The sequence below is a fragment of the Phocoena sinus genome, chromosome 6, assembly GCF_008692025.1.
Source record: "Phocoena sinus isolate mPhoSin1 chromosome 6, mPhoSin1.pri, whole genome shotgun sequence".
NCBI classification, from domain to species: Eukaryota; Metazoa; Chordata; class Mammalia; order Artiodactyla; family Phocoenidae; genus Phocoena; species Phocoena sinus.
In genome coordinates this window covers 21127470-21151503 of record NC_045768.1, presented here as the reverse complement: position 1 = coordinate 21151503, position 24034 = coordinate 21127470, and the positions used below count along the sequence as shown (strand labels likewise).

Here is a 24034-nt window from a genome sequence, read left to right as displayed (position 1 = left end):
ATGCTTATCTCCAGCCTGTGTGTCCAAGATGCTGATCCTGGCTTAGGGCAGGAGCTGGCCACCTTTAGACGGGAGCGCACTGACCTGGTCTGCACCTGGGAGCTGCTGCTTCTCCCTTCTTGGGGAGGCACATGCTGTCGTCCCCAGGCAGTGAGACTTGTACTTGTGCCACCTGGGGTGTGTGTGTGTGTATAAACATGTGCACGTGTGCACAGGCAGGCAGACTTGGGTGAGGGGGCAAGTCCAATCATAACCCCAAACTCCTTTGGTTAGAAAGAGAAGGTTCTGAAAAGAGTTCTGGAGAGCAATTGGACAGCCATATGAATGGACTTATTTGAATTGTACACTTAAAGATGACTAAGACAGTAAGTTTTATGTTATGTGTATTTTACCACAGTCAAAAAAAAAGAAAAAAAGAGCAAATGTGGTAATACCCGTTTGGCACAGCCTAAGGAAATCATTCTAGAGTCCTGAAAACACTTGACGTGTGGGCTTGCTGATGGCAGCTGGAAGGAGGTGAGATCTCTAAGCCTTTCACGTGTACTTTTGGAAACTTGTCTTTGCACCAGAACCCAAGAAGAATGGGTTTCCTGCCTTCTTTACGTGGACTCCTCCCTTGGTGAGTAACACCATCGGGCATAGAATCAAACATGTTCCTTACACTGAGTTTGAGCACAGCATTTGGCTGGCTGCTGTTTGTGTCCTTTGCTTCTTTGGGTGATTTTGAGGACTGTTTGTTTTCCTGGGGCTTGAATTTCATAGGAAGATGAAATTCACTGGGTATAAATATTACCATCTGCCATTAGTCCCAACTGACAGAGGACAAGGACTTGGTCATTGAAGACAAATACTTGCGGGTCATGTCTCCTGCATCTTTGTTCTTGGCAGAGGCATTGATGGCACCTAGGCGTGGCTGAAGATGGAGGAGGGGACACCAGTTCTATCACCAACATTTTCTTGAAGCTGATAAAGGTAGTTCAGCCAGTCACAGAGTCCCCGAACCATAGTGTTGTCCCACAGTCTCTCTTCTTGTTTACAGAGTCCTTCCTTGCTGTTCTGGCTCTGAACAGAGCTTTGAAAAAGCCATTTTATTTTGTTGTTGTCCTAAAATTTTTTTAGTGTGATGTAGTAGAAACTGTGTGGCTTTAGAACCAGAGGTAATCTGTTTAATCTTTACCAGTTTGATAGGAGAAATGATATTTTGTTTTCATTTTCATTTTGTTGTTTGCTATTGAAGTTGAACAATTGTTATTATTTTTATTGAAGTATAGTTGATTTACAGTGTTGTCTTAGTTTCAGGTTTACAGCAAAGTGATTCAGTCATAAATGTATATATATATATTATATATATAATATATATATCCTTTTTCAGATTCTTTTCCCTTATAGGTTATTACACAATATTGAGTATAGTTCCGTGTGCTATGCAATAGGTCTTTGTTATCTATTTTTTTAAATTTATTTTATTCTTTTTGCTGTGCCATGTGGCTTGTATCCTAGTTCCCCAACCAGGGATCGAACCTGGGCCCACAGCAGTGAACGTGCCGAATCCTAATCACTGGATCTCCAGGGAATTCCTCTGTTATCTATTTTAGATAAAGTAGTGTGTATATGTTTTTTATTTATTTATTTATTTATTTATGGCTGTGTTGGGTCTTCATTGCTGAGCGTGGGCTTTCTCTAGTTGCGGCGAGCAGAGGCTACTCTTTGTTGTGGTGCGTGGGCTTCTCATTACAGTGGCTTCTTTTGTTGCTGAGCAAAGGCTCTAGGTGCGTGGACTTCAGTAGTTGTGGCACTTGGGCTCAGTAGTTATGGTGGCAGGCTTAGTTGCTCTGCAGAATATGGGATCTTCCTGGACCAGGGCTCGAACCCATGTCGCCTGCATTGGCAGGTGGATTCTTAACCATTGTGCCACCAGGGAAGTCCCTCCCCTCCCTTTTGGACTTCCCTCCCATTTAGGTTACCACAGTGCATAAGGTAGAGTTCCCTGTGCTATACGATATGTTCCCATCAGTTGTCTATTTTTTACATAGCATGTCTTTAATGCTGATGTTCAAAATCCTTAATATGTTGAAGCAAACAACCTATGGTCATAGATGTTCAAATCCTTTTCCTGGTTTGCTGTTTATCTTTTCACATTTATTGTTTCTTGACATAGAGAAAAATTTGTTAAATATGTTACTCTTCCTTTATGGATTCTGCTTTTGGTTTTTTAAATTTATTTATTTTACTTTTGGCTGCGTTGGGTCTTCGTTGCTGTGTGCGGCTTTCTCTAGCTGCAGCGAGCGGGGGCTACTCTTGGTTGCTGTGCGCGGGCTTCTCATTGCGGTGGCTTCTCTTGTTGCCAAGCACGGGCACTAGGCGCGCAGGCTTCAGTAGTTGTGGCACGTGGGCTCAGTAGTTGTGGCTTGCAGGCTGCAGAGCTCAGGCTGAGTAGTTATGGCACGCAGGCTTAGTGGCTCCGCACCATGTGGGATCTTCCCAGACCAGGGCTTGAACCCTTGTCCCCTGAATTGGCAGGTAGATTCTTAACCACTGCACCACCAGGGAAGCCCCCATTATTAACTTTTTATTTTGAAATAATTATAGATTCACAGGGAGTTACCAAAGATGTGTATAGGAAGGTCCCAGTGCTCTTTATCCAGTTTCCTCCAATGATAACATCTTGCCTAACAATACCAGCAAATTGACATTGGTACAGTCGACAGAACTCATGCAGATTTCACCCATTTTACAAGCACGCATTTGTGAGTGCGTGCATGTGTGTAGTTTATTCTGTGCAGTTCTATCAGGTGTGTAGATTTCTGTAACCAGCACCACCACAGTCAACATACAGACAGTTCCACCACAGCAAGGCTCCTTCCTGCTGCCCTTTTATAGCCATGCCCACCCCATCCTCCATCCCCAACCCATGACACCTTCAGTTCTAAGAGGTTTTTTTTTTTTTGCGGTACGCGGGCCTCTCACTGTTGTGACCTCTCCCGTTGCGGAGCACAGGCTCCGGACGCACAGGCTCAGCAGCCATGGCTCACGGGCCCAGCCGCTCCGCAGCATGTGGGATCTTCCTGGACCGGGGCATGAACCCGTGTCCCCTGCATCGGCAGGCGGACTCTCAACCACTGTGCCACCAGGGAAGCCCCTAAGAGTTTTTTAATGGCATTTTTAAATGACTGGAAAAAAGAAAGATGTTTATTTCATGCCATGTGAAAATTAGTGAAATTCAGACTTCTGTGTCCATAACAGTTATGTCCATAATTCAGACATAACTGTGTCCATTCCATAATGTTATTGGAATGTAGCCACACCCATTTGTCCATCTACTGTATGAGGCTGCTTCTGCACCACAACAGCAGACAGGAGTTGTTGCAACAGAGACTGTGACCTGAAAAGCCAGAAATATTTACTCTGTGGTCCTTTACCAAAAAAGCTTGCCAACCCCTGATATAAATCATCATCTAGTTTTCTTTTTTAATCTTGCATTTCATTCTTTTTTCTTTTAAATCGAGGTATAGTTGATGTAGTGCATTTATTTCTTTACATGACCTGATATTTATTTTTGCATTTGGCATTAGAAAAGGATATAACTTAATTGTTCCCTAACTGGTTAACCAAATTCTCCATCAGCATTTATTGACTAATCTCTTCCCCCCTCACTATTTGAAGTTCCATGGTTATCATATACTAAATCTGTCCCACCAGTTTAGGGAATGACAGGGTGAATCATCGAGCTATGTGGGCAGGATATATATTACCCAAGAGTTCTCTGGGGATGAGAAGCCCTCACCCCCTGCATTAACACTGAGTGTTCAAGCCAGATGTGCCCGTGCACCATGGTGTCTAACCACTCAGGTTTATTTCCATGTGCAGACACTGTGGTGGGGTCTAGCTTGATTTTTCTGGAGTCCATGGGGGATTGCTGATGGCCAAATGGAGCTGTTTGTTAATGGTTTCCCGTCCTTTATGTTGGATCCTCTCTGGAGCTGGCTGGCTCTTAAAAATCCTTTGAGAGGCAAGGTGACTTGGTTTATTTCTCTGGCACCGGTGGATCAGGAATGTAATCGTTTGAAGGGACACATGTGAAGGATTGCTCACCACCAGGCCCTACTGCAGATGCGAAGGTGGATGTTGGGGCAGTGGGTACGGGGTCTCTTGTCGGGTAGGTGCTTGTTCCACGAAGTCTCTTGCGACCAGGGGGGCAGGCGGTGGCCAGCCACCAGCCTCTGCTCTGGCCTCTTGGGGCTGGGCTCCGGTTGTGCCTCTGCTTGTTACTGGCTGAGTGACCTTGGGCCCGTCCTGTAACCTCCCTGGACCTGCTCTCCTAGTAGGAACATGGATAATAAAGCCCACCCTCCACCCCCACCCCCATCCCTACCCTTGTGTTATTTGAAGGGTTGAGAATACTGTGTAAAGCTTGCACAGTGCTCAGAAGATAGTATGAACGTACAGTATTTAATTTCTTTATTTTCCCTTGACTTAGAGGTGTGGTGTGTAGATCGCTGTGAAAAAGTATGGATTTTTGTCTCCAAGTCCTGTCATCTTTCTCAGCCCCAAGAGTTTGCTTTCTGTTTTGGAATTTTGTTGTGTCGTGAGTCACTTCAGAGCCCAGGCTCCCAGAGCGCTCAGCGGGCCACCTTCTGCTGTCTGCCAAAGGTGGGTTCAGGCGACAGAGATCCCGCTGGCCAGGTGTTGGAGCCAGGCGGCGCTAACAGCCCGTGAGCTGTTTGTTCATCTGGCCTTAAGTGGATGGCGGTGCGAGATTCCCCACGTGAGTTCCTGCCGTGAGCGTGCTGGCTGTGACAGTGGAAAAGTGACTTGAGTCGGGTATCCCTGAAGAAGGTGATGGAAGGTGAGTGGGAGGAGTCTCCTCTGGGAGGCAGCTCCTCCCTGGGTAAGAATGTCAAGTGCCTGGTGACCTTGGTGGACCTTGGTGTAAGCCTTTGCTGAGCACGGTCATTTTGGCAGGACTCGCCCTCTTGTCCTAAGGATGGGCTTTGTAGATTTAACCACAGCACAAACGGCAGTTGAACTTGTGTTTGCTCGATTTTGCTAGAACTGCAGGAATTTCTAATCCTCTGTAATTTACCTGTGTTTGAAACATGATCCCCCTGGTGTGGCCAGACTCTTTTTTTCTGCTGAGGAGACATTCATCAGAGTCTCCCAGGGCACCCGACCTTATTGTTGACGACACTTCTCACCTGTCCTTTCCTCTCCGTGGCATCTACCACCTGGCTCAGGTACCATTCGGGGGTGGGGGGAGGTGTGCCTGGACAATTACAAGAGCTCCCTAAATGAGCCCTCTCTTTTCTCCTATTTCTTTCCCTTTCTCTCTGATCTGTGTGTTTTTTCTGAAGTCTTTTTGAAAAAGTTACGTACGAGTGCCACTTTTCTGCTTAAAAGCTTAGCCGCGGCCTGTGGGGTGCGCCTCAAATTCTTAAGCCTGTTATTTAAGATCCCTCAGAGTCTGGAGCTCATTGGACCTCCAGGCCTTGCTTCCAGCCACCGCCCCTGGGCGGCTCATGTTCTGTCCACAGTGATGGTCCCCAGCTGTGCCCTCCGCACCTCACCCTGTGGCAGTTCTGCTGAGGCCGCGCTCCACGCCAGGAGCACCTTTTCCCTGCCGAGTGGCTAGTCGCTGTGTACAGGGGCTTTCACAGACATTCTCCATACTCTCCGTGCGGCCTGGCCACCTGGATCGGGTGACCTTGCCATTTTCCAGTGAGCGTTGGTGAATTTAAGTGGTTTTCTTACTGCCGCATAGCTGGTGGGAGAGCTGGAATGTGAGGCCAGGCCTTGTGCGGTCAGGCTGCCTCTCTGGAGCCGTCCTCGGAGGGCAGAGTTACTCTTGGCTGCTCTGGACTCCAGCACAGCAGTTTTTCCTTATTCACGTATTTATCTCATTACATCACGTTGCTGTTTGTCCTGGGTCTGTGCCACACCCCGTACTCCACCCCAAAACTTGTTTCCTCAAATAAATCCCTTATCAGCTTGCTTTCCCGTGCATCTGGAATAGTACCTGGTACTCCGTGGGAACTCGATAAATGTTTGTTTGGATGAATACATGGATGAGTAGCTTTTTCTTTCCATATCCTCTAATTTGTGGTTTGAGGGAGGATAGTACCCTGGTAATTAGGCTACTTAAAACTCCCGTGTGTTGGAAAACATCTCTCTTTTGGTCTATAGAAGAAATAGAAAGTGATAATTATTTTGTCCCATTCCCTCTGCCATATCACAGAGATTCCTTGGAGAAAGATGCTGAAAACATATTTAATTATATAGATTGTAGGAATGTAATCTTTTAGCGAAATTTTGTCAAACAAGCTAGACCTAGGAGTGGCTTTGAGGAAAGCTGACCCTCCTTTAATCTATCAGCCTCCACCCACCCCATGATAACAACCTGAACTGAAAAATATTAGTCATCTTCGCTTTGGACAGTTGACGTTTCTCTCTGTCATACGTAAAGTGTAAATGAAAGCATCTTGAGAAATCCTTGCTGTTTATTGATCTCTCGTGTATTGGCTTCAAGACAAGCCTCCCCTCCCCCCATGGGGATGGATACCTGCACCACCATGTAGGAGCTGCCTCCTTTCTGACTTTGTTTTATCCTCATGGTTTATAGGAAAATAAGGTTGCAGTTTTTCCCCTCATTCATTCCTTGACTTCCTTTATCTGTTTCTGCCCCCTTGCCATTTGTACCCTCCTTCCACTGACCCTTATTCACAGGGCTCGTTTCTGCCTCTGAGCTCAGAATGCCCACACGAGGGGGCCACACCGACTAGTATGAAGTGTAGGGCCCTTTTCTTGCATGTCCTTCCTTCCTGCTTTTTTCCCACTTTTCTTGTCTGGTTACTTAGTTGTGAAACTCCTTTAAGCTGTTTTGGTTTAGAACGTCCTATTCCCGCTTTTTCTTTCACTCCTTATTGTTTACACTATGATCAGACTCTTGGTTGTTGAGTTCCTTCTTCTTTCCCGATAAATCTACCCACTGTGGAAATAAAAAGAAATCCCCTATGTCCAGTCTGAGTCATGTCAGTAGGAATGTGGGAATTAGAGCTGGAGCAGCCAGGCAGCCAGGTGAATCTCAAGCCTGGAAATCCATCTGCACTTTTGGGGGGAGGAGGGCATACTTCAGGCTTCTAAAAAGGATGCCATGGGGGCACCCGTGTCTCAGGCTTCGAAGAGTTTCACAGAAAAACATCTCTTTTAGCTCCTAGCTCTTTTAGCTCCTGAATCAACACAACAGTGTTTAATGCCACAAGACCAGTATTGAGAGAATCATTTTAGGTGAACACTTGTTTCAAGCTAGTGTGACCTATTTGAGTATAGCCACATGTTTCCTAACAAATTCTCATCTCAGGTTAGTTTCAGGTTTGGGTTGAGGGTTTAAGGACTTCCCTACCCCTAATGGTAGGGTCTGAGTGTCACAAATCATTGAACGTCACAAATCATTGAACGTGAGAGTACTCTGCTGAGGGGCAATTTGAACTTGGAGAGCTCGTGGAAGTTCACATATACTTCTGCTTCCTTTTTTGAGAGACACAGTTTAGAATCAGGAGTGCTTAACTTTTTTCCCCCGTAGGTATTTTTGGGACTCTAAAAATGATAGGTTCTCTCCAAAGGAAAATTCAGATTCATGAGTGCACGTGCAGAACCTTGCACATAATTTTTGGCATGAGGTGTCTTTGGATTCTAGAGAAAGAGTCCCTATTATAGAGGAATGGTGAGCTTCAGGTAGTTTCTGAGGCAAGGACACTTTTAGTCTTGCTCAGTGCTCAAGGCTTTTTAAAGCACAGCTGAGTGGTGTGGCTGTAAGCGTGGACTTAACAGTAACCACTTCACATGAATTGGTAGTAGAGTCCTGCCCCGGTCTGTTGCTCACTTGAATGGTTTTTGCCCTTGAAAAGGTTTGGTCTGAGGTGATGATTAATCAAGTATCTGATCACCTAGTAGATATTCAGCTCTGTATAGTATATTGTTTCATCTAGGTCCCTGCTGTGAAAATGCGCTTTCCTTTAACTTCCCATAGGCATCTGACTTGTTTCATCAGACACTGAGGGCATTCCACATATGCAGTGCTGTGTCAGATGGTAGCACAAAAACATGTCAGTTAGGACCAGCTTTGAAAGGTGAACAAATGGTACAGTTAAGGAGTGTTGTATGAAGGGTGGGAAAGAACTAACGTATATTAAGGGATTAAGTAGCACATTATTTGTGTTTTCTTTAATCCTTACACCCTCCATGTCATAGATGGAGAAACTGGGTCTCAGAGAGATTGAGTACCTTACTCCAGGCCTCTGAAGAGCAAAGCCAGAATTCAAGCCCAGTCATGTGGACTCTAAGCCCAGAGATCTATCTATCTATCTATCTATCTTCTTTCCTCGCTCCCTCCCTCCCTCCCTCCCTCCCATGCCTCTTCTGTTAAAGACCAGAGGTGGATGGAGTGGGTTAGTGTTGGGAGAGCGTAGAAATGAGACCCTTAGACTGAGTATCGCCAGTAGGTTAACTTCATGGCCTTTATGAAACATTATTTCTCCTCTGTTAATTACCACCCATCATGTAACTGTTTCTCAGTTGGTCTTTAGAGCTGTTTATCTGTTGTGTGCATCCCTCTCCTTCTTCTGTGGAGCATCCAGTTTGTGTGGTACCACAGCCCTGGGTGAGTGACCAAAGACCTGGTGGTCACGTTACCACCTGAGTGGCCTCATGCGTGCTACTTCCGAGTCTTTTCTTATAAGTGACACAAACAACTTGGATGATCTGAGGGGTTCTCTGCCTCAGGCCCTTGCGTGATTTTGGTGCAGAAATGTCAGAGGGGAGTGCCTTTATTACTTAGCTTTCAGTTGGCAGAATGCATCAAGGTGGGAAGGAAAGAGAGCAGGTGTTTAGTTAGAGTCACGTTCTCTTTGTTGTGTACTTTTGGGGGAGGTTTAATTCGTGTCTTTAGAAAGCTGTCTGCTTGGGCATTTGAGTCCTCCAGATCATGCACGTACTTGACCAGCAACAGAGGCAGAACCTTTGTGTGGTGGGTCCTAGTTATCATTCAGTTAGGGACAAGCTTTTGGAAATACCTCTCCTCCTTCAGAGGTCGTGATTTCTCAGCATGGAATGTCCATGCCAAGCTCTCCCACCATCTTGTTTTTCCATTTGGCAAATTTTCTTGTTCTTCTCCAGTTGCCCCAGCATCTTTTGTGCCCCTCCTTCATGTTGCATGGACCTCCGTTATAACCCATATTGCGTTGCATCATAGGTAGAGGTTTTTGTGTACACATGCCCAGCCATACTGAGTCATTTGAACACATCCTGGTAGCTCTGTGTCAGCACTTTGTCCAATGTGTGTTAGGTGTTTCACTCTGTGGTTGAAACAGTGTATCCTCTTTAGAAGGAGTGAAAAGAGATCATATTTAAATTCATCTGAGAGTGGGAGAAAACTCTTTGCTCCCGACAATCACAAGAATGTCTGGAGAGCTGATTGCTAGTCTGGAGATCCTTAGAAAAAGCTAGTAATAGACATTGGAAACTGAGCCAAGGAATGTGGACTTGGGCTCTTGCATTTTGACTTCCTTTGTGATCTTGTTGGAGGTCGTCTTTTGCATCAGGCCAATGGGTGGATTTTACTTGAAGGGAGAGTTTCTAATAGAAAAGCTGGGGAAACATTTTCAGGTTTGTTTTTTTTTCTCTTTTTTTTTTTTTTTTTTTTTTTTCGGTACGCGGACCTCTCACTGCTTTGGCCTCTCCCGTTGTGGAGCGCAGGCTCAGCAGCCATGGCTCACGGGCCCAGCCGCTCCGCGGCATGTGGGATCTTCCCGGACCGGGGCACGAACCCGCATCCCCTGCATCAGCAGGCAGACTCTCAACCACTGTGCCACCAGGGAAGCCCACATTTTCAGTTTTGAAACGACTTTATTAACCTACAGATAATTAAAGGTGATCTCTTAACCTATGTGTAAAGAAGAAGAGTCTTTCCCTCATATGTGATGATCCAGAATCCAAAGTGGGAAAATGTAAGACTGTTCAGAGAAGATGCTAACCTAGAAACCACAGACAGCTGGGCCTTGGGAACTTGGAGAAACTTGTGCAAGCAACCTTGGAGGTTTTGGAGAATATTGGAGATGGGATTCTGGGGCAGGGGTGGGAAAGAAGGAAGACTGAACTTCTACTGATAATCAAATAGGGTCCTAGGACTTAAGTCATATGGTTAAGGTGCATTTTGAATAATTCTACAGTTACTAAAAAAAAAAAGATAAATCCCTACATCTTAAAATTCCATATTGTTTACACACTATCTCTTACCTAGATTCTTTAAATTACATAGACATTTTAATAATTATATGTATTAGTCATGCTGTGGTTAATAAACCACAAATTCCAAAAATACAGAGGTTTGCAGCAAACATTAATTTCTAGATCGAGTTATGTGTCGGTGGCTGGGAGTCCATTGCTATGGCTCTTTTCCATAAGTCTTCCCTTCTGAAGGCAGAAGAGAGAGCACATGAGGAGGAGAGAGCACATGAGAGCTGATGGAAACATGCAGTGGCTCTTAAAGTGTCTGCTCCCATCTGGTGTACGTCACATTTGCTCATGTGCCATTGTCCAGAGCCTGTTACGTAGCCAGGCCAACAGTCACTGGACTCGAGTGGAGATATGCCCTCCGGTCGGCAGTCACTTGGCAATAGTGAGTGTGTATAATCCTCTTAAAGGTACAGAGTTAATAATTGCAAACGATACTACAGTCTACCATGTGGTTTGTGTCTTCTCCTTTTGTCACTGAATGTTATTTAGTAAATACCTGAAATCAGTTTAGATTTATCATTTTTAAAAGTTTTAAATACATTTTCTCCCTATTATGTGTATTATAGTTTTAGATTAATTTGCGAAGAAACCAACCTTTTGCAAGGAAGTGATGTAGATCACTGCGAGTTTCTTCTTGAACGATTGCAGTGCGTGGAGCTCTGTTGTACACCGTTGCGCTAGCTCAAGGCTCCAGAACAATTTGAATAATGGGGTGATTCTGTATCAGAGTCTTGTTTCTGAATTTTGTAGACATGACTCCAGTGTTTTATATTGTTTCCTGCGTAAGAAATATATTATTGAGATCTAATTCACATACCGTAAAAGTCACTATTTCAAACTATATTACAGTTGAGTGGTTTTTAGTATACTCACAGCATTGTGCAAACATCATTACTGTCTAATTCCGGAATATTTTGTTACCCAAAAAAGAAACCTCATATTTATTAAGTGTTCACTCCTGTTTTCCCCTTCCCTTCAGCCCCTGGCAACCAGAAGTCTTCTTTCTATCTTTGTGGATTTGCCTGTCTGGATTCTTCATACAAATGGAATTATATATGTGGCCTTTCATGTCTGGCTTCTTTCACTTAGAGCAGTGTTTTCAAGGTTCATTGCTGATGTTTTCCAATTTATACCCTTTAACATATTTAGGAACCTTCCTTTTATTTCTTAATTTTACTTAGAGATTTTAATAGAATGGCTGATATTTACCAGTGTATGATACCAATAAGCATTTTGGTAGTTGTGGGCGTGATTATATTGGACAGTGATCCTATTATCAGTTAATGTCATAAATAGCATTAATAAATTTCTTAATGTTAAATCACTTTTGATTTCTTGGATTATGTTTGACTCAATCCTGGTATATTATTTTTCTTTCTTTCTTTTTAAAAAAATTCTTCTAATATACCATTTGCTGTTACTTTACTGATGAAGTCTACACTTACATCTGATTTCCTTTTTTGTCATACTATTTTGATATCAGATATAGGTAACCCTTATAAACTGATTTGAAAGTTTTTTCATTTTTAAATGTGTTTTAGAGTGTTCAAATAAAACAGGACTTGCTCCCTGAGGTTCATTAGAGCTCAGTTGTAATACCATTGGGGCTTAGCTCACCTTTCAGTAAAAGTTCTCTGACAGCAGTTCTGAGGTTATTTAGTTGTTTAGGTTTTCTAGATCAATTTCTCTTTGGCCGTACATTTTCCTGCAATGTATGGCCAAAGAGGCTTCTAGGTTTATTAGCATAGCTATTCATAGCACATCCTTGTAATTTATAATCATACACAGAGGTAAGATTTAAATCATTATTGCCTGCTCATTTTTCCCCTCCTTCTTTCTGTATTTAATTCTATATTTATTCTATATTAATACAATTCTATATTTAATTCTTTTAGAAGAATTAAATTTTGGTTTTATTTATAACTTTTACTCTTTCTTTTCTGTTTTCAATTTATGCTTTAATTTTTTTTTTTTTTTTGCAGTATGCGGGCCTCTCACTGTTGTGGCCTCTCCCGTTGCGGAGCACAGGCTCCGGACGTGCAGGCTCAGGGGCCATGGCTCACGGGCCCAGCCGCTCCGTGGCATGTGGGATCTTCCCGGACCGGGGCACGAACCCGTGTCCCCTGCATCGGCAGGCGGACTCTCAACCACTGTGCCACCAGGGAAGCCCTGCTTTAATTTTTTTATTCCCTCTTCCACTTTCTTTTTTTTTTTTAGATATTTATTTATTTATTTGGCTACACCGAGTCTTAGTTGCAGCAGCTGGGCTCCTTTAGTTTCAGATCGAGTGCTCCTTAGCAGTGGCATGTGAACTCTTAGTTGAGGCATGCACATGGGATCTAGTTCCTTGACCAGGGATCGAACCCGGGCCCCCTGCATTGGGAGTACGGAGTCTTAACCACTGCGCCACCAGGGAATTCCCCCTCTTCCACTTTCTTTTTTTTTTTTTTAATTGGGGTATAGTTGTTTTACAATGATGTGTTAGTTTCTACTGTACAGTGAAGTAAAGTACAGTTCTCTTCCACTTTGACTTTTTTTTTTAAATGGGAGCACAAGGTAGATGTGGACTAAAGTGTAGTGTTTTATGGGATAAATCTTTTCAAATGTATATATTTATCTGCTCTTAAGGACTGTGCTGCTTTTCCTCATGTATTGGTTTTCTTGGGTCTGAATGATGAGTTGATATAGGCTGGTATATTTTTCGGTTTTCTTGTGTCTGATGAGGTAATACAGGCCTGCTATTTGCCTCTCACCAGAAGAAGTGAATTATTGGATCCCCTCTTTCTTTTTTCTTTCTCTCTCTTTTTTTCTTTCTTTCTTTTTGTTTTTTTTTTTGCCTCACTGCACGGCTTGCGTGATCTTAGTTCCCTGACCAGAGATTGAACCTGGGGCCCCGGCAGTGAGAGCACCTAGTTCTAACCACTGTACTGCCAGGGAATTCCCTGGATCTCCCTGTTTCTACTTGATGTTAGAATTGTCTTCTCGGATCTTAGGTTGAGTGGAATAATAGTTGACAATAGTTGACAAATCAGTTGAGTGGAGTGGTCTCCCCTTGGGAAAAGGAATCAGAAGAAAGAAAACCAGGGTCAGGGACAATCGGTCAGGAAGACTTGGCCTAGTTCCTCTCTGTATCTGGATCCAGTATAGCCTGGCTTCCATCTTGTTTTAGGTGCTCTCCCCATCTCGGTAGAGTCCAGCCTTTTCAGAATTTGCGGTCTTGCCTCCTTTGTGCTTGGTGGACCTACCCAGGGCAGCTGACTTCATGAAGGTGCAAACAGGCGCCTTCTGTTCCCCTGACCTTTCTCTTGCATCTCTACCCCTCCTGGCTAGATGAAGCCCTGGGGGCAAGGCACCCTCTGCTGGTGGGCCTCACATGGTGTATGCCTGTGCTGGCACCCCCTTGCTCACAGCAGCCGGACACTCTGGGGGTCCTCCTTTGCCCCACTGTGGGCCCTTCCATACCCTCATCCCTCCAGACAATTGCAAATTCAAATTAGAGTGTCTGTGAGGGTTCAGGACACTTTCTACTTTTTAGGTAACCTTGAGAACCGTAAGTAACCTCAGTGGCATGGGTTAAAGATACCTCTTAGTTCTTTTCTCAGTTGAGTCCCAATTGTCTCTGTAGGAAATCTTCAAAACTTTTGGCATTTGGATGATGCCCTTTCCTAGTTTCTAATCTGGTACTCATTCCAGTCACTATGCGCCCCCCCCACCCCCACCACTGCTCTTTCTCTCCCGTTCTTCAGGTGGTTGTTGTCTGGAAGGGGGAAAGAGGGAGAAAGCAAAGACCTGAGCTTATTAATTCGCTGCATTTATCTAGAAGTCTAGATTTATAATTTTTTCAATGAGTGTGTAACATTGTTATTAATGTAAACACGATCATTTCCTGGTTAGTGAGCCTTTGGAGCTTTTCCAGGGTTCACTCTGTGTTCTTTGATCTGTTATGAACATCTTTGAACAGAACAATTTTGAGGTTTTCCCCTTGAAGTTATTGCCCATAGTTGGCCTAAATTTAACTTTACAGCAAAGTCAGCAGTCAGGAGTGTTCTGTTCAGTTTGTGCAGGGCACATTCATTCTTCAGGCATCTCCTGTGTGCCTGGCAGGAGGGAGGTCCATTAAGACAAGTCAGGTACAGTCTGTGCATTCAGAGAGCTCTCATTCTCCTGTAGCGGTCAGGATGCCTCGAGAGGCTTTGGCAGGCTCTTCTGAAACGAGATCCTCATGTTGCCCACACTCCTCTAATAGTATCAAAAAGAGAAATTAGAGTGTTTTTGCATGACTTGTTTTTATTAAGTCTATATTGGCCCTTAAGGTATGCCACTTTCTTTCATAAACCCTATGTTTAATGTAATATAGAATTTTGCTGGTGACTAACGTTATTTTAATAACCTCTCTTGTGGCTGGCTGACCACAATGGTGGATCTTATAACTGAAATTCTTTGAGCGAGGGCAGTTTCCAAAGTGTCCTGGTTATGTATTCCTCTTCCTAAGTAAAAAGGGGTGATGGGGAGAAGAAATTCTCTTATAACTGAAACTACATAGCAAGAATTGATATTTTGGAGCGTTGAGGAGTTTTCATGTATTTATCAACTAGGTAGTTGTAACTCTCACAAAGGCTATTGTAGATATATCTATTGCTACAGGGAAGTCATTAAGGAAGATGTGGTTAAGGCACCAACTGTGACTCTAGGTGCAATTTTAATTTTCAGCAGCATTTATGGTCTACTGTGAACCCAGCCCCATAGTCTAAAGGGGATGCCAGAATACTTGCAGACAAGTTGACTTTTTTTTTTTTTGAGTATTTTAATAGTGATATAACGCCTACCATGTTCCAGGCACTGTTCCAATTGCTCCATATGCTAACTAACTCAATCCCATTATACCCATTTTATAAATGACGAAGCTGGGGCAATAGAGAGATTAAGGAATTTACTTAAGTCATGCTGCTAGTAAAGAGTAGAACCGGGATTCAAAACTCGGCAGTCCGTCCAGGTTAGCCTCAGTTTTGTTGTCATTCAACAGACGTTTATTGAGTACCTTGTATTGGCAAGAGATTGAGTTGGGTCACTTCTAAAACACATTTATTCATCAGATACTTACTGAGTACCTACAGTGTTCCAGAAGACACAGTCTCTGCTCCTGTGGAATTTACAGACTGGTGGGAAGTCAGACAGACAAACAATCAATTAATATATAATACATTTTTAGACAGTGGTTAAGTCCTATGAAGAAAATAAAGCCAGGGAAGGGACTGGAAAATGATGGAGGGTGCAGGGATGCTTTTAGATTTTTGTGGGCTGAGAACGCCTCTCTGAGTAGGTGTCATTTGAGCAGAAACCTGTTTGAGGAGAAGCGCCAGGCCAGTGGCAATCGGAGGGGAGAGCAGTGTTCCAGGCAGAGTGAGCAGCAAGTATGAAGGCCCTGAGGTCCAGACGAGCCAAGGCCAGGTGTGTAGAGCAGGATGAGCTGGAGGGCAGTGGGGAGAATGTCTGGGATGAGGTCAGAGACTGTGGTAAGATCACGTTGGCCCTTGTGGGTTATGGGAGGGAGTCTGGATTTTATTTTGAATGTGTTTGGATGGATGTCTTTCAGAGTTCTGAGCAGGGGGGTAACATGTTTTGATTGACCTTTTCCAGGGAGCATTCTGGCTGCAGTAAGGAGGACTGACTGTAGGGCAGCAACAATGAAACAGGAGCCAAGGGATTCTCTCACTTCTTGTAATTCGTGTTAGTTGTAAAGGTGCTGCCCTCCCACAATACGTGCTCTAGGACTCAGGTCTCAGTGAAGCAAACCCGCTACCGGAGGACTCTGAGGGCAGAGGAGCCTGGGTCACTGAGTCCACCTAAGCCCCTGCCCTTCTAAGATTTTTGTCTTTTCCCTCCACGTTTGTTTCTCATGGGGACCATATCTTGAGGGGAGTTATCTGGGGGATAACTTGTATTAAGACCCTAAAGGAAAATGTAAGCATTCCTCTACTGGCTTTAAAAACAGAAGCTTCATGTTTACCCAGAAGGATTTATGGCCAGAGAATGGAGATGAGGGACAGTGTTGGGTTGGGGAAAGCCACACAAAGGGGATCCAGCTTGATAACACCCTTGAACTAGGAACCAGATACCTGGCTTCCATACATTTGGATACAGAAGTCCTTCACCTTTTTGAGTCGGCTTCCTCATCGGTATAGTATCTGTCTGCTAACCTCACCACGTTGAGGTTGACGTAGAGGGCAGCGAAATAAGAGTGTGGAAGCCCCGCGCACAGATGTGCCATGGAAGTCGGAGATGGTAGCAACCCTTTATAGGAAAGTCCAGGCATCCGTAGCTCATTTGCTACTCATATATGCTCAAATAATATTACAGGAAGCACCCTGTAGTAAGGGTGTGGATATCTTCCCTGGTTGTGTAGTCCTAAAGGAAAGAATCTGCTGTGTGACAAGGTCTGGGTGACTTTCTCCTCCCCAGCCCCCGCTAACTGATTTGAGAAATAGTCCAGTTCCCACTGTCTGGCCAAGATCTTTTAGATCTTTATGTGGGCCGTTCCTGGAGGGTTATTGGCTGAGGTCCCCAGGGCAAAGGTTAGGGGAGTTGAGGTTAGGGGAGTTGTCCTGGAGTCACTGGGAGACGGGCAGACAGATGGATAATCACAGACACACACACGAAGGTGAACAAGGCACAGTTACAGTTGTTGGATGCACAGTGCTTATGGATAAGTTATGTATGTAAATAAACGATTAAAACTGTGAAAATTGCTTCAGTGGAAGTATCTTCAAGGTATTGAGAAGGGAGTGACTAATTTTGTCAGGGGCTGGATCCAGGAAGGATTCTAGGAGGAGGGGGCATTTGAGAAGATTTCTGTGAGATCCTGGGAGCCCTCTACATAAAAAAGAGGGGTGTGTGTGTGTGTGTGTGTGCGCGCGCTATGTAAGCAACGATGAGAAAATATGAAACAGCATAGTGGGTTCCAGGATCAGTTCAGGCCAGATTGTGGAAAATTGCTGTCTGAGCTGATGTTGGCTTATCTGACTAAAGGTTTTGAATTCATTCTTTCTTTTGTGCAATGTTTAGCCATAGGTGATGGAGCCTTTCTGAGGCCCAGTGAGCTAGTGTTGTTAAAATATAAGGGTGGGCCCCTCAGTGCCTAGCATGGTGCCTTGCCTGAGGTCAGTGTTTAAATATTTACTGAAATGATGAAGACGTGATGGTTGTCTCAGAGCTCCAGAGAAGATGTCCCCCCGCTGATCCTTAGACCCTGGGATTTGGACACTGCATGCCCTCAGTGACATCAGTGTGCTGAGGAAGCAGGTCGTGGGATGCTGCTGTAGCTAGGTTCTGTGGTCCACACGGAGAGCAGCTGCTGAGGGGCTTGCCTTCCCAGCTGACAAGACCCTGGGCTGAGAAGTGGAGGGGCGGTGGGGTCCATTCCCATGAGTACCTTCTGTGAAATGGTACCCTTTCAGTAATTAGAAAAGTATTTTTGACATTGCATAAGTAAGGATGTGATTAAATTATCTGTGGTCAGGGAGACAAAGTTGTTTAGTTTCCATCACCCACTGAGTTGGGTGACATTGCCCTTGACCCCAGACCATGCTTCCCTCTGCCTTGTTCCATACTCTCTTTCCAGATGTGCCATCTTCATCTGGAGCTTATGGACATGACTGCTAGATTGACTTCTCATTTCCTGTATGTTCTCTGCTCTGGGGGCTAAGTCATATCCAGCCTGCACACAAGAGGAGATCATTCTGGGGAAAGACCCACGCCCAGCCTGTGATCTGATTACCCACAGGTCAGGAATGCAAAAAACATTCCTGTCCAAGGCTCTTTGCTTAGTATCATGTCACTTTCTTGCCATATTCCTTAGTCTTTGCCTTCTAATGATTCCAAGGTGACATTCAGAGGCATTCACATCTACTGCTAGATAGGGCTTTGTTCTCTTATCAAATCTTAAAGCCAGAAAAGGTAACTGGAAGACTGCATCTTTTTTGAATATTATAGGGACATAATTGATTCAAGTGGCTTCCTACTGAGGCCTAAGAAGAAAGAAGTCCATAAGTTTTTAATCTTTCCTTCCCTTTCTTTTCTGGTACTTGCTCCCCCCCAACCCTTTTAAACTTTTTTATTGTGAAAAATTTTAAACACATACAGAAGAGGTGAGAATTTATAGTGAACCTGCAAGTACCAGCTTCAACAGTGATCAGCTTTGGGCCATCTTGTATCATCTATATCCTAACTACCTGACCTTAATTATTTTGAAGCAAATACCACACATCCTATCATTTCATCTATGAATACTTTAGTTATGTGTTACTAAAAGATGAAGACTTTGTAAAATCATAATACTTCCATTATCACACCTAATAATTCCTTCATGTCATCAAATAATCGATCAATATTCAAAATTTCCTGAATGTCTCAAAATCTTTTAACCCTGTGTTTTAATCAGGACCCACTGCAGTTGTTGATAGGTCTCTTAAGTTTCATTACATCTATAGGTGCTCTTTCCAACTCTGTCTTTCTTTTTTCCTTACAATTTATTTATTTATTGAAGAAACTGGGTCTTCGGTTCTCTTCAGCTTCACATTGTGTAGCTGCTGCTGATTGCATCCTCGCAGCACTTGTTTAACATGTTCCTCACTCTTGCTGTATTGCCTATAAATTGGTGTTGTGTCTAGAGATTTGTTCAGGACTCATATCCAGCATATTTGGCAAGCATGCTTCATAGGTGGTGGTGTGAACTCGTTCCAGGAGGCACGTAATGTTTAGCTGTCTCTTTGTGATGGTTGATTAGGTTTTTAAATGTGTTGGATATTTAAGAGGGTTCTGGCCCCTTAATGTTTACCTGGGCCCAAGTGGCGGTCTTGAGAATGTGGGAAAAAGAGACAATGTGGTGTGCTCAGGAGCTCTTTCTCTGTCGAAGTCTGACGACGGTGGTAGCTGTCATGTTCTCTGTCCTTGAACTGTTGGTTCCTGCAGCGCTTGCTGACACATGAATCAACGGGATTTGGTGTAGAGCATTGCCCGTCGTGTTTCTCTTGGTTGTAAAAGACTCGTTCACTTAAGAAATGGTAAGGAGAGGATCAGATTCTTTGAAAGTTATTTTTGTATTTAGAGGTGTTTCTTGGTTTGGCTAAAGCAGCCTCTGTTGCTGGTGTTCTCCAGGTGTGTGTTTTTAGCTACTTTGTAAGGTGATTCTTTTCTTCTTTCAGGATCTCATTTTGCCCAACGGCGGTACTCCAGCAGGCCCTGCAAGTCCAGCTTCTTCATCTTCCCTTCTCAACAGACTACAACTTGATGATGACATTGATGGTGAGACCAGAGACCTCTTTGTCACGGTTGATGATCCCAAGAAGCATGTCTGTACGATGGAGACCTACATCACTTACAGGATCACCACCAAAGTAGGTCTTTTTCTTATCTTCCACCTATCTAGAGTGTCTTGGAGAATTGAAGTCCTACCGCCATGATTCCTGCCTTTCCTTTTTCCCTTCCTTTGTGCAACTCTGTTCACCTTTATGACAATTGTGAGTATAGCTTTTTGGGAGAGTGGATATATTCAGATTTAAAAGGATTATGCATAAGTTTTTTTTCTTTTAACCTTAAAATGAAGGAGAAATTGTGACTATAGTCTTTCAAATGAAACTTTTTTTTTTTTTTTTTTTTTTTTTTGCGGTACGCGGGCCTCTCACTGTTGTGGCCTCTCCTGTTGCGGAGCACAGGGTCCGGACGCACAGGCTCAGCGGCCATGGCTCACGGGCCCAGCCGCTCCGCGGCATGTGGGATCCTCCCGGAGCGGGGCACGAACCCGTGTCCCCTGCGTCGGCAGGCGGACTCTCAACCACTGCGCCACCAGGGAAGCCCTCAAATGAAACTTTTAAACCCCGTACTTTCACTTATTTTCTATCATGATATTGTTTAAGCTGTTAATATCTCATTACTCCTGAAATTTATTAATCATTGTTTCAACCATTGTATCAACCTGAAGCTCTGTGATGAGAACATGATTATAATCTGGTGTAATTAGTCTTTTTACAATTTTTTTTTAACGTCTTTATTGGAGTATAATTGCTTTACAATGATGTGTTAGTTTTTTATAACAAAGTGAATCAGCTATACATATACATATATCCCCATATCTCCTCCCTCTTGCATCTCCCTCCCACCCTCCCATCCCACTTCTCTAGGTGGTCCCAAAGCACCGAGCTGATCTCCCTGTGCTATGTGGCTGCTTCCAACTATCTATTTTACATTTGGTAGTGTATATATATGTCCATGCCACTCTCTCACTTCATCCCAGCTTACCCATCCCCCTCCCCGTGTCCTCAAGTCCATTCTCTACGTCTGCATCTTTATTCCTGTCCTGCCCCTAGGTTCTTCAGAAGTTTTTTTTTTTTTTTAGATTCCGTATATATGTGTTAGCATACAGTATATTTTTCTTTCTGACTTACTTCACTCTGTATGATAGACTGTAGGTCCATCCACCTCACTACAGATAACACAATTTCCTTTTTATGGCAGAGTAATATTCCATTGTATATATGTGCCACATCATTTTTATCCATTCATCTGGCCATGGACACTTAGGTTGCTTCCATGTCCTGACTATTGTAAGTAGAGCTGCAGTGAACATTGTGGTACAAGACTTTTTGAATTACGGTTTTCTCAGGGTATATGCCCAGTACTGGGATTGCTGGGTTGTATGGTAGTTTTATTTTTAGTTTTTTAAGGAACCTCCATACTGTTCTCCATAGTGGCTGTATCAATTTACATTCCCGCCAACAGTGCAAGAGGGTTTCCTTTTCTCCACACCCCCTCCAGCATTTATTGTTTGTAGATTTTTTCCATGATGTCCGTTCTGACTGGTGTGAGGTGATACCTCATTGTAGTTTTGATTTGCGTTTCTCTAATGATTAGTGATGTTGAGCATCCTTTCATGTGTTTGTTGGCAATCTGTATATCTTCTTTGGAGAAATGTCTATTTAGGTCGTCTGTGCATTTTTGGATTATGTGTTTGTTTTTTTGTTATTGAGGTGCATGAGCTGCTTGTAAATTTTGGAGATTAATCCTTTGTCAGTTGCTTCATTTGCAAATATTTTCTCCCATTCTGAGGGTTGTCTTTTCATCTTGTTTATGGTCTCCTTTGCTGTGCAAAAGCTTTGAAGTTTCATTAGGTCCCATTTGTTTATTTTTATTTCTATTTCTCTAGGAGGTGGGTCAAAAAGGATCTTGCTGTGATTTGTCATAGAGTGTTCTGCCTATGGTTTCCTCTAAGAGTTTGATAGTGTCTGGCCTTACATTTAGGTCTTTAATCCATTTTGAGTTTATTTTTGTGTATGGTGTTAGGGAGTGTTCTAATTTCATTCTTTTACATGTAGCTGTCCAGTTTTCCCAGCACCACTTACTGAAGAGGCTGTCTTTTCTCCATTGTATATTCTTGCCTCCTTTATCAAAAATAAGGTAACCGTATGTGCGTGGGTTTATCTCTGGGCTTTCCATCCTGTTCTATTGATCTATATTTCTGTTTTTGTGCCAGTACCATAGTGTCTTGATTACTGTAGCTTTGTAGTATGGTCTGAAGTCCAGGAGCCTGATTCCTCCAGCTCCATTTTTCTTTCTAAAGATTACTTTGGCTATTCGGAGTCTTTTGTGTCTCCATACAAATTGTGAATTTTTTTGCTCTAGTTCTGTGAAAAATGCCAGTGGTAGTTTGATAGGGGTTGCATTGAATCTGTAGATTGCTTTGGGTCGTATAGTCATTTTCACAATGTTGATTCTTCCAATCCAAGAACATGGTATCTCTCTCTATCTGTTTGTATCATCTTTAATTTCTTTCATCAGTGTCTTATAGTTTTCTGCATACAGGTAGTCTTAATGTCAGGCAGAGGAAGAGTAAGAGAAGAGTGGGAACTAATATTTACTAACTTTCTGCCTTGTACCACTATATTACTGCCTTGTCTTTTCCACACCTGGTTCACATTTGAAAATTTGTATGTGTGCAGAGGCATATGCGCTCACACGGTCTGCCCCTGTCTCTTTTGGCACTGGGTAGTATTTCTCAACATTGCTAAATGCTTAGATGTGTATTATATCCTCAGAGGTCCTAGGATGATATACATACCCCCCATGAATCATTTCCAGTTACTTATTTTTTTCTCCCTAGCGTCAACTTGTACCCTGTAGTCAGTGAAATGCAAAACACGTTTTTCTTGAATTTGTGCTCTAAACAGCTGAATGTCAAGGTGATCGCCTGGCACAGCAGTGCTCACCTGTCTTGATGCTTCCCCAGCCCTGCTTGTCCTCCACCCTGCAGTTTCTCTCCCTGTCAGCGGATTCTCAGGCTGATGCCCGTGCTGCAGCTCACCACTCTCTCCTCTGCTGTCTCTCTGTCCTTCCTTCCCCTTTCTCTATTGTGCTCTTATTTCTGTCTCTTTTCCTCTAAGTCAGATAATGTCTTAGGATAATCTTTCCAAGTTCCAGTCCCACATTTTCACTTGGCTTCGAGGACAGCACCTTAAGGGTGAACTTGTTGCAGGATTAAGTTTTACTTCTTACCGTGAATTCCACCTCTGATCTCAAACCAGAGTCCTTTTCTTTTCCTGTTTCAAATAGTGACACCAGGTTTAATACGTTGGTGATGCATCTGGAACCTTTTTTCTGAGTGTTGTATTAAAGGACGTGTAGGGATGCGTGGGGATGAGAGAGAGGAAAGACGGGAACACAGGGTCGCAAACTCCTGATCTTGTCCCAGCACCCCACTCCTGCTGAGCTTCTCAAGCAAAGTTAATGGTCAGAGGACGAGGTTGTACAAATACTTACTTTATGACTTTGAGCTTTGACTCCCAGGCCTGATTCAGATTCCTGATGACAAAAGCTGGACAAAGTACAGAGCTGCTTTTGCCTGAGCTAAAATGAGCCTAGGGCTGAGAGCCAACGCGGGGAAGGTGTTCCCCACCGAGGTCTAAGGCGTGGCTGTCTTCTCTCTCCAGTGGTGGTGAGAGGCTTTCTCAGGGCTGGCAGATCCTGGCAGTTTTCTCTGTAGGCGTCTAGAAAGTAACATCTTAGTAATAGCTAATTATTGAGCATTTACCATATGCTGTACTTTTTTTTTTTTTGCAGTAGAAACCCTTTAAATTTTATTTTATGTAAGTAATATGTGCTCATTATAGAGAAATTGGAAAACTCAGGTAAGCTAAAACAATAAAATAAAAGAACAGTTACAAGCTCACCAGCCAGAAATAATCATTTATAATTCTCTGAACTATTTGTCTCTATCCATTCACAAAAATGAGTATTTTACTTGCGGCCAATTCACTTAATACAATGCAAATGTCTTCCTCTGCCAGTAAATGCCAGTGAGCACAGTTATGCCATTGTTTCTAAGACTGCAGTAGTGCTCCGCCATGTGGATGAGCTGTCATTTATTTTGTGCTAAGTGCTTTAAATATATCCTCAGTTAATCCTCACACTCAGTGAAGTAGGTACTGGTAGTATTCTTACTTTTGCAAATGAGGAAACTAAGACACAGCGATATTAAGAAAATTGCTCAAAGACATGCAACTAATACGTGTTAAAACTTGAACCCAGATCTGTCTTGAACCCAGATCTGTCTTGTGCTGTGCTTTCAGAAGATGTGGTTTTCGAGAAAGTAACCCATACCGCCTCTCCCAACCCCCCCACCAGCACTGTCATCTACTACCACGGCCTGACTGTTGAAATTGATGATGATGTGCAGATAGACTGGAGGTTGGGGAAACAG

General features: G+C 43.5%; 1 protein-coding gene across 6 annotated transcripts in view; it reads left to right on the top strand.

The window, feature by feature from the left end:
- SNX30 (sorting nexin family member 30) overlaps positions 1–24034 on the top strand; it is a 135230-nt gene that overhangs the window by 25647 nt on the left and 85549 nt on the right. For all 6 annotated transcript variants that reach the window (XR_004350325.1, XR_004350326.1, XR_004350327.1 and 3 more), the window contains exon 2: positions 19488–19679. Coding sequence is in view for 2 of the 6 variants with exons in the window: in XM_032634610.1 (XP_032490501.1) it covers positions 19488–19679 (192 nt within the window). In the remaining 4 variants the exon portion in view is untranslated. The remainder of the gene's footprint in view (positions 1–19487; positions 19680–24034) is intronic.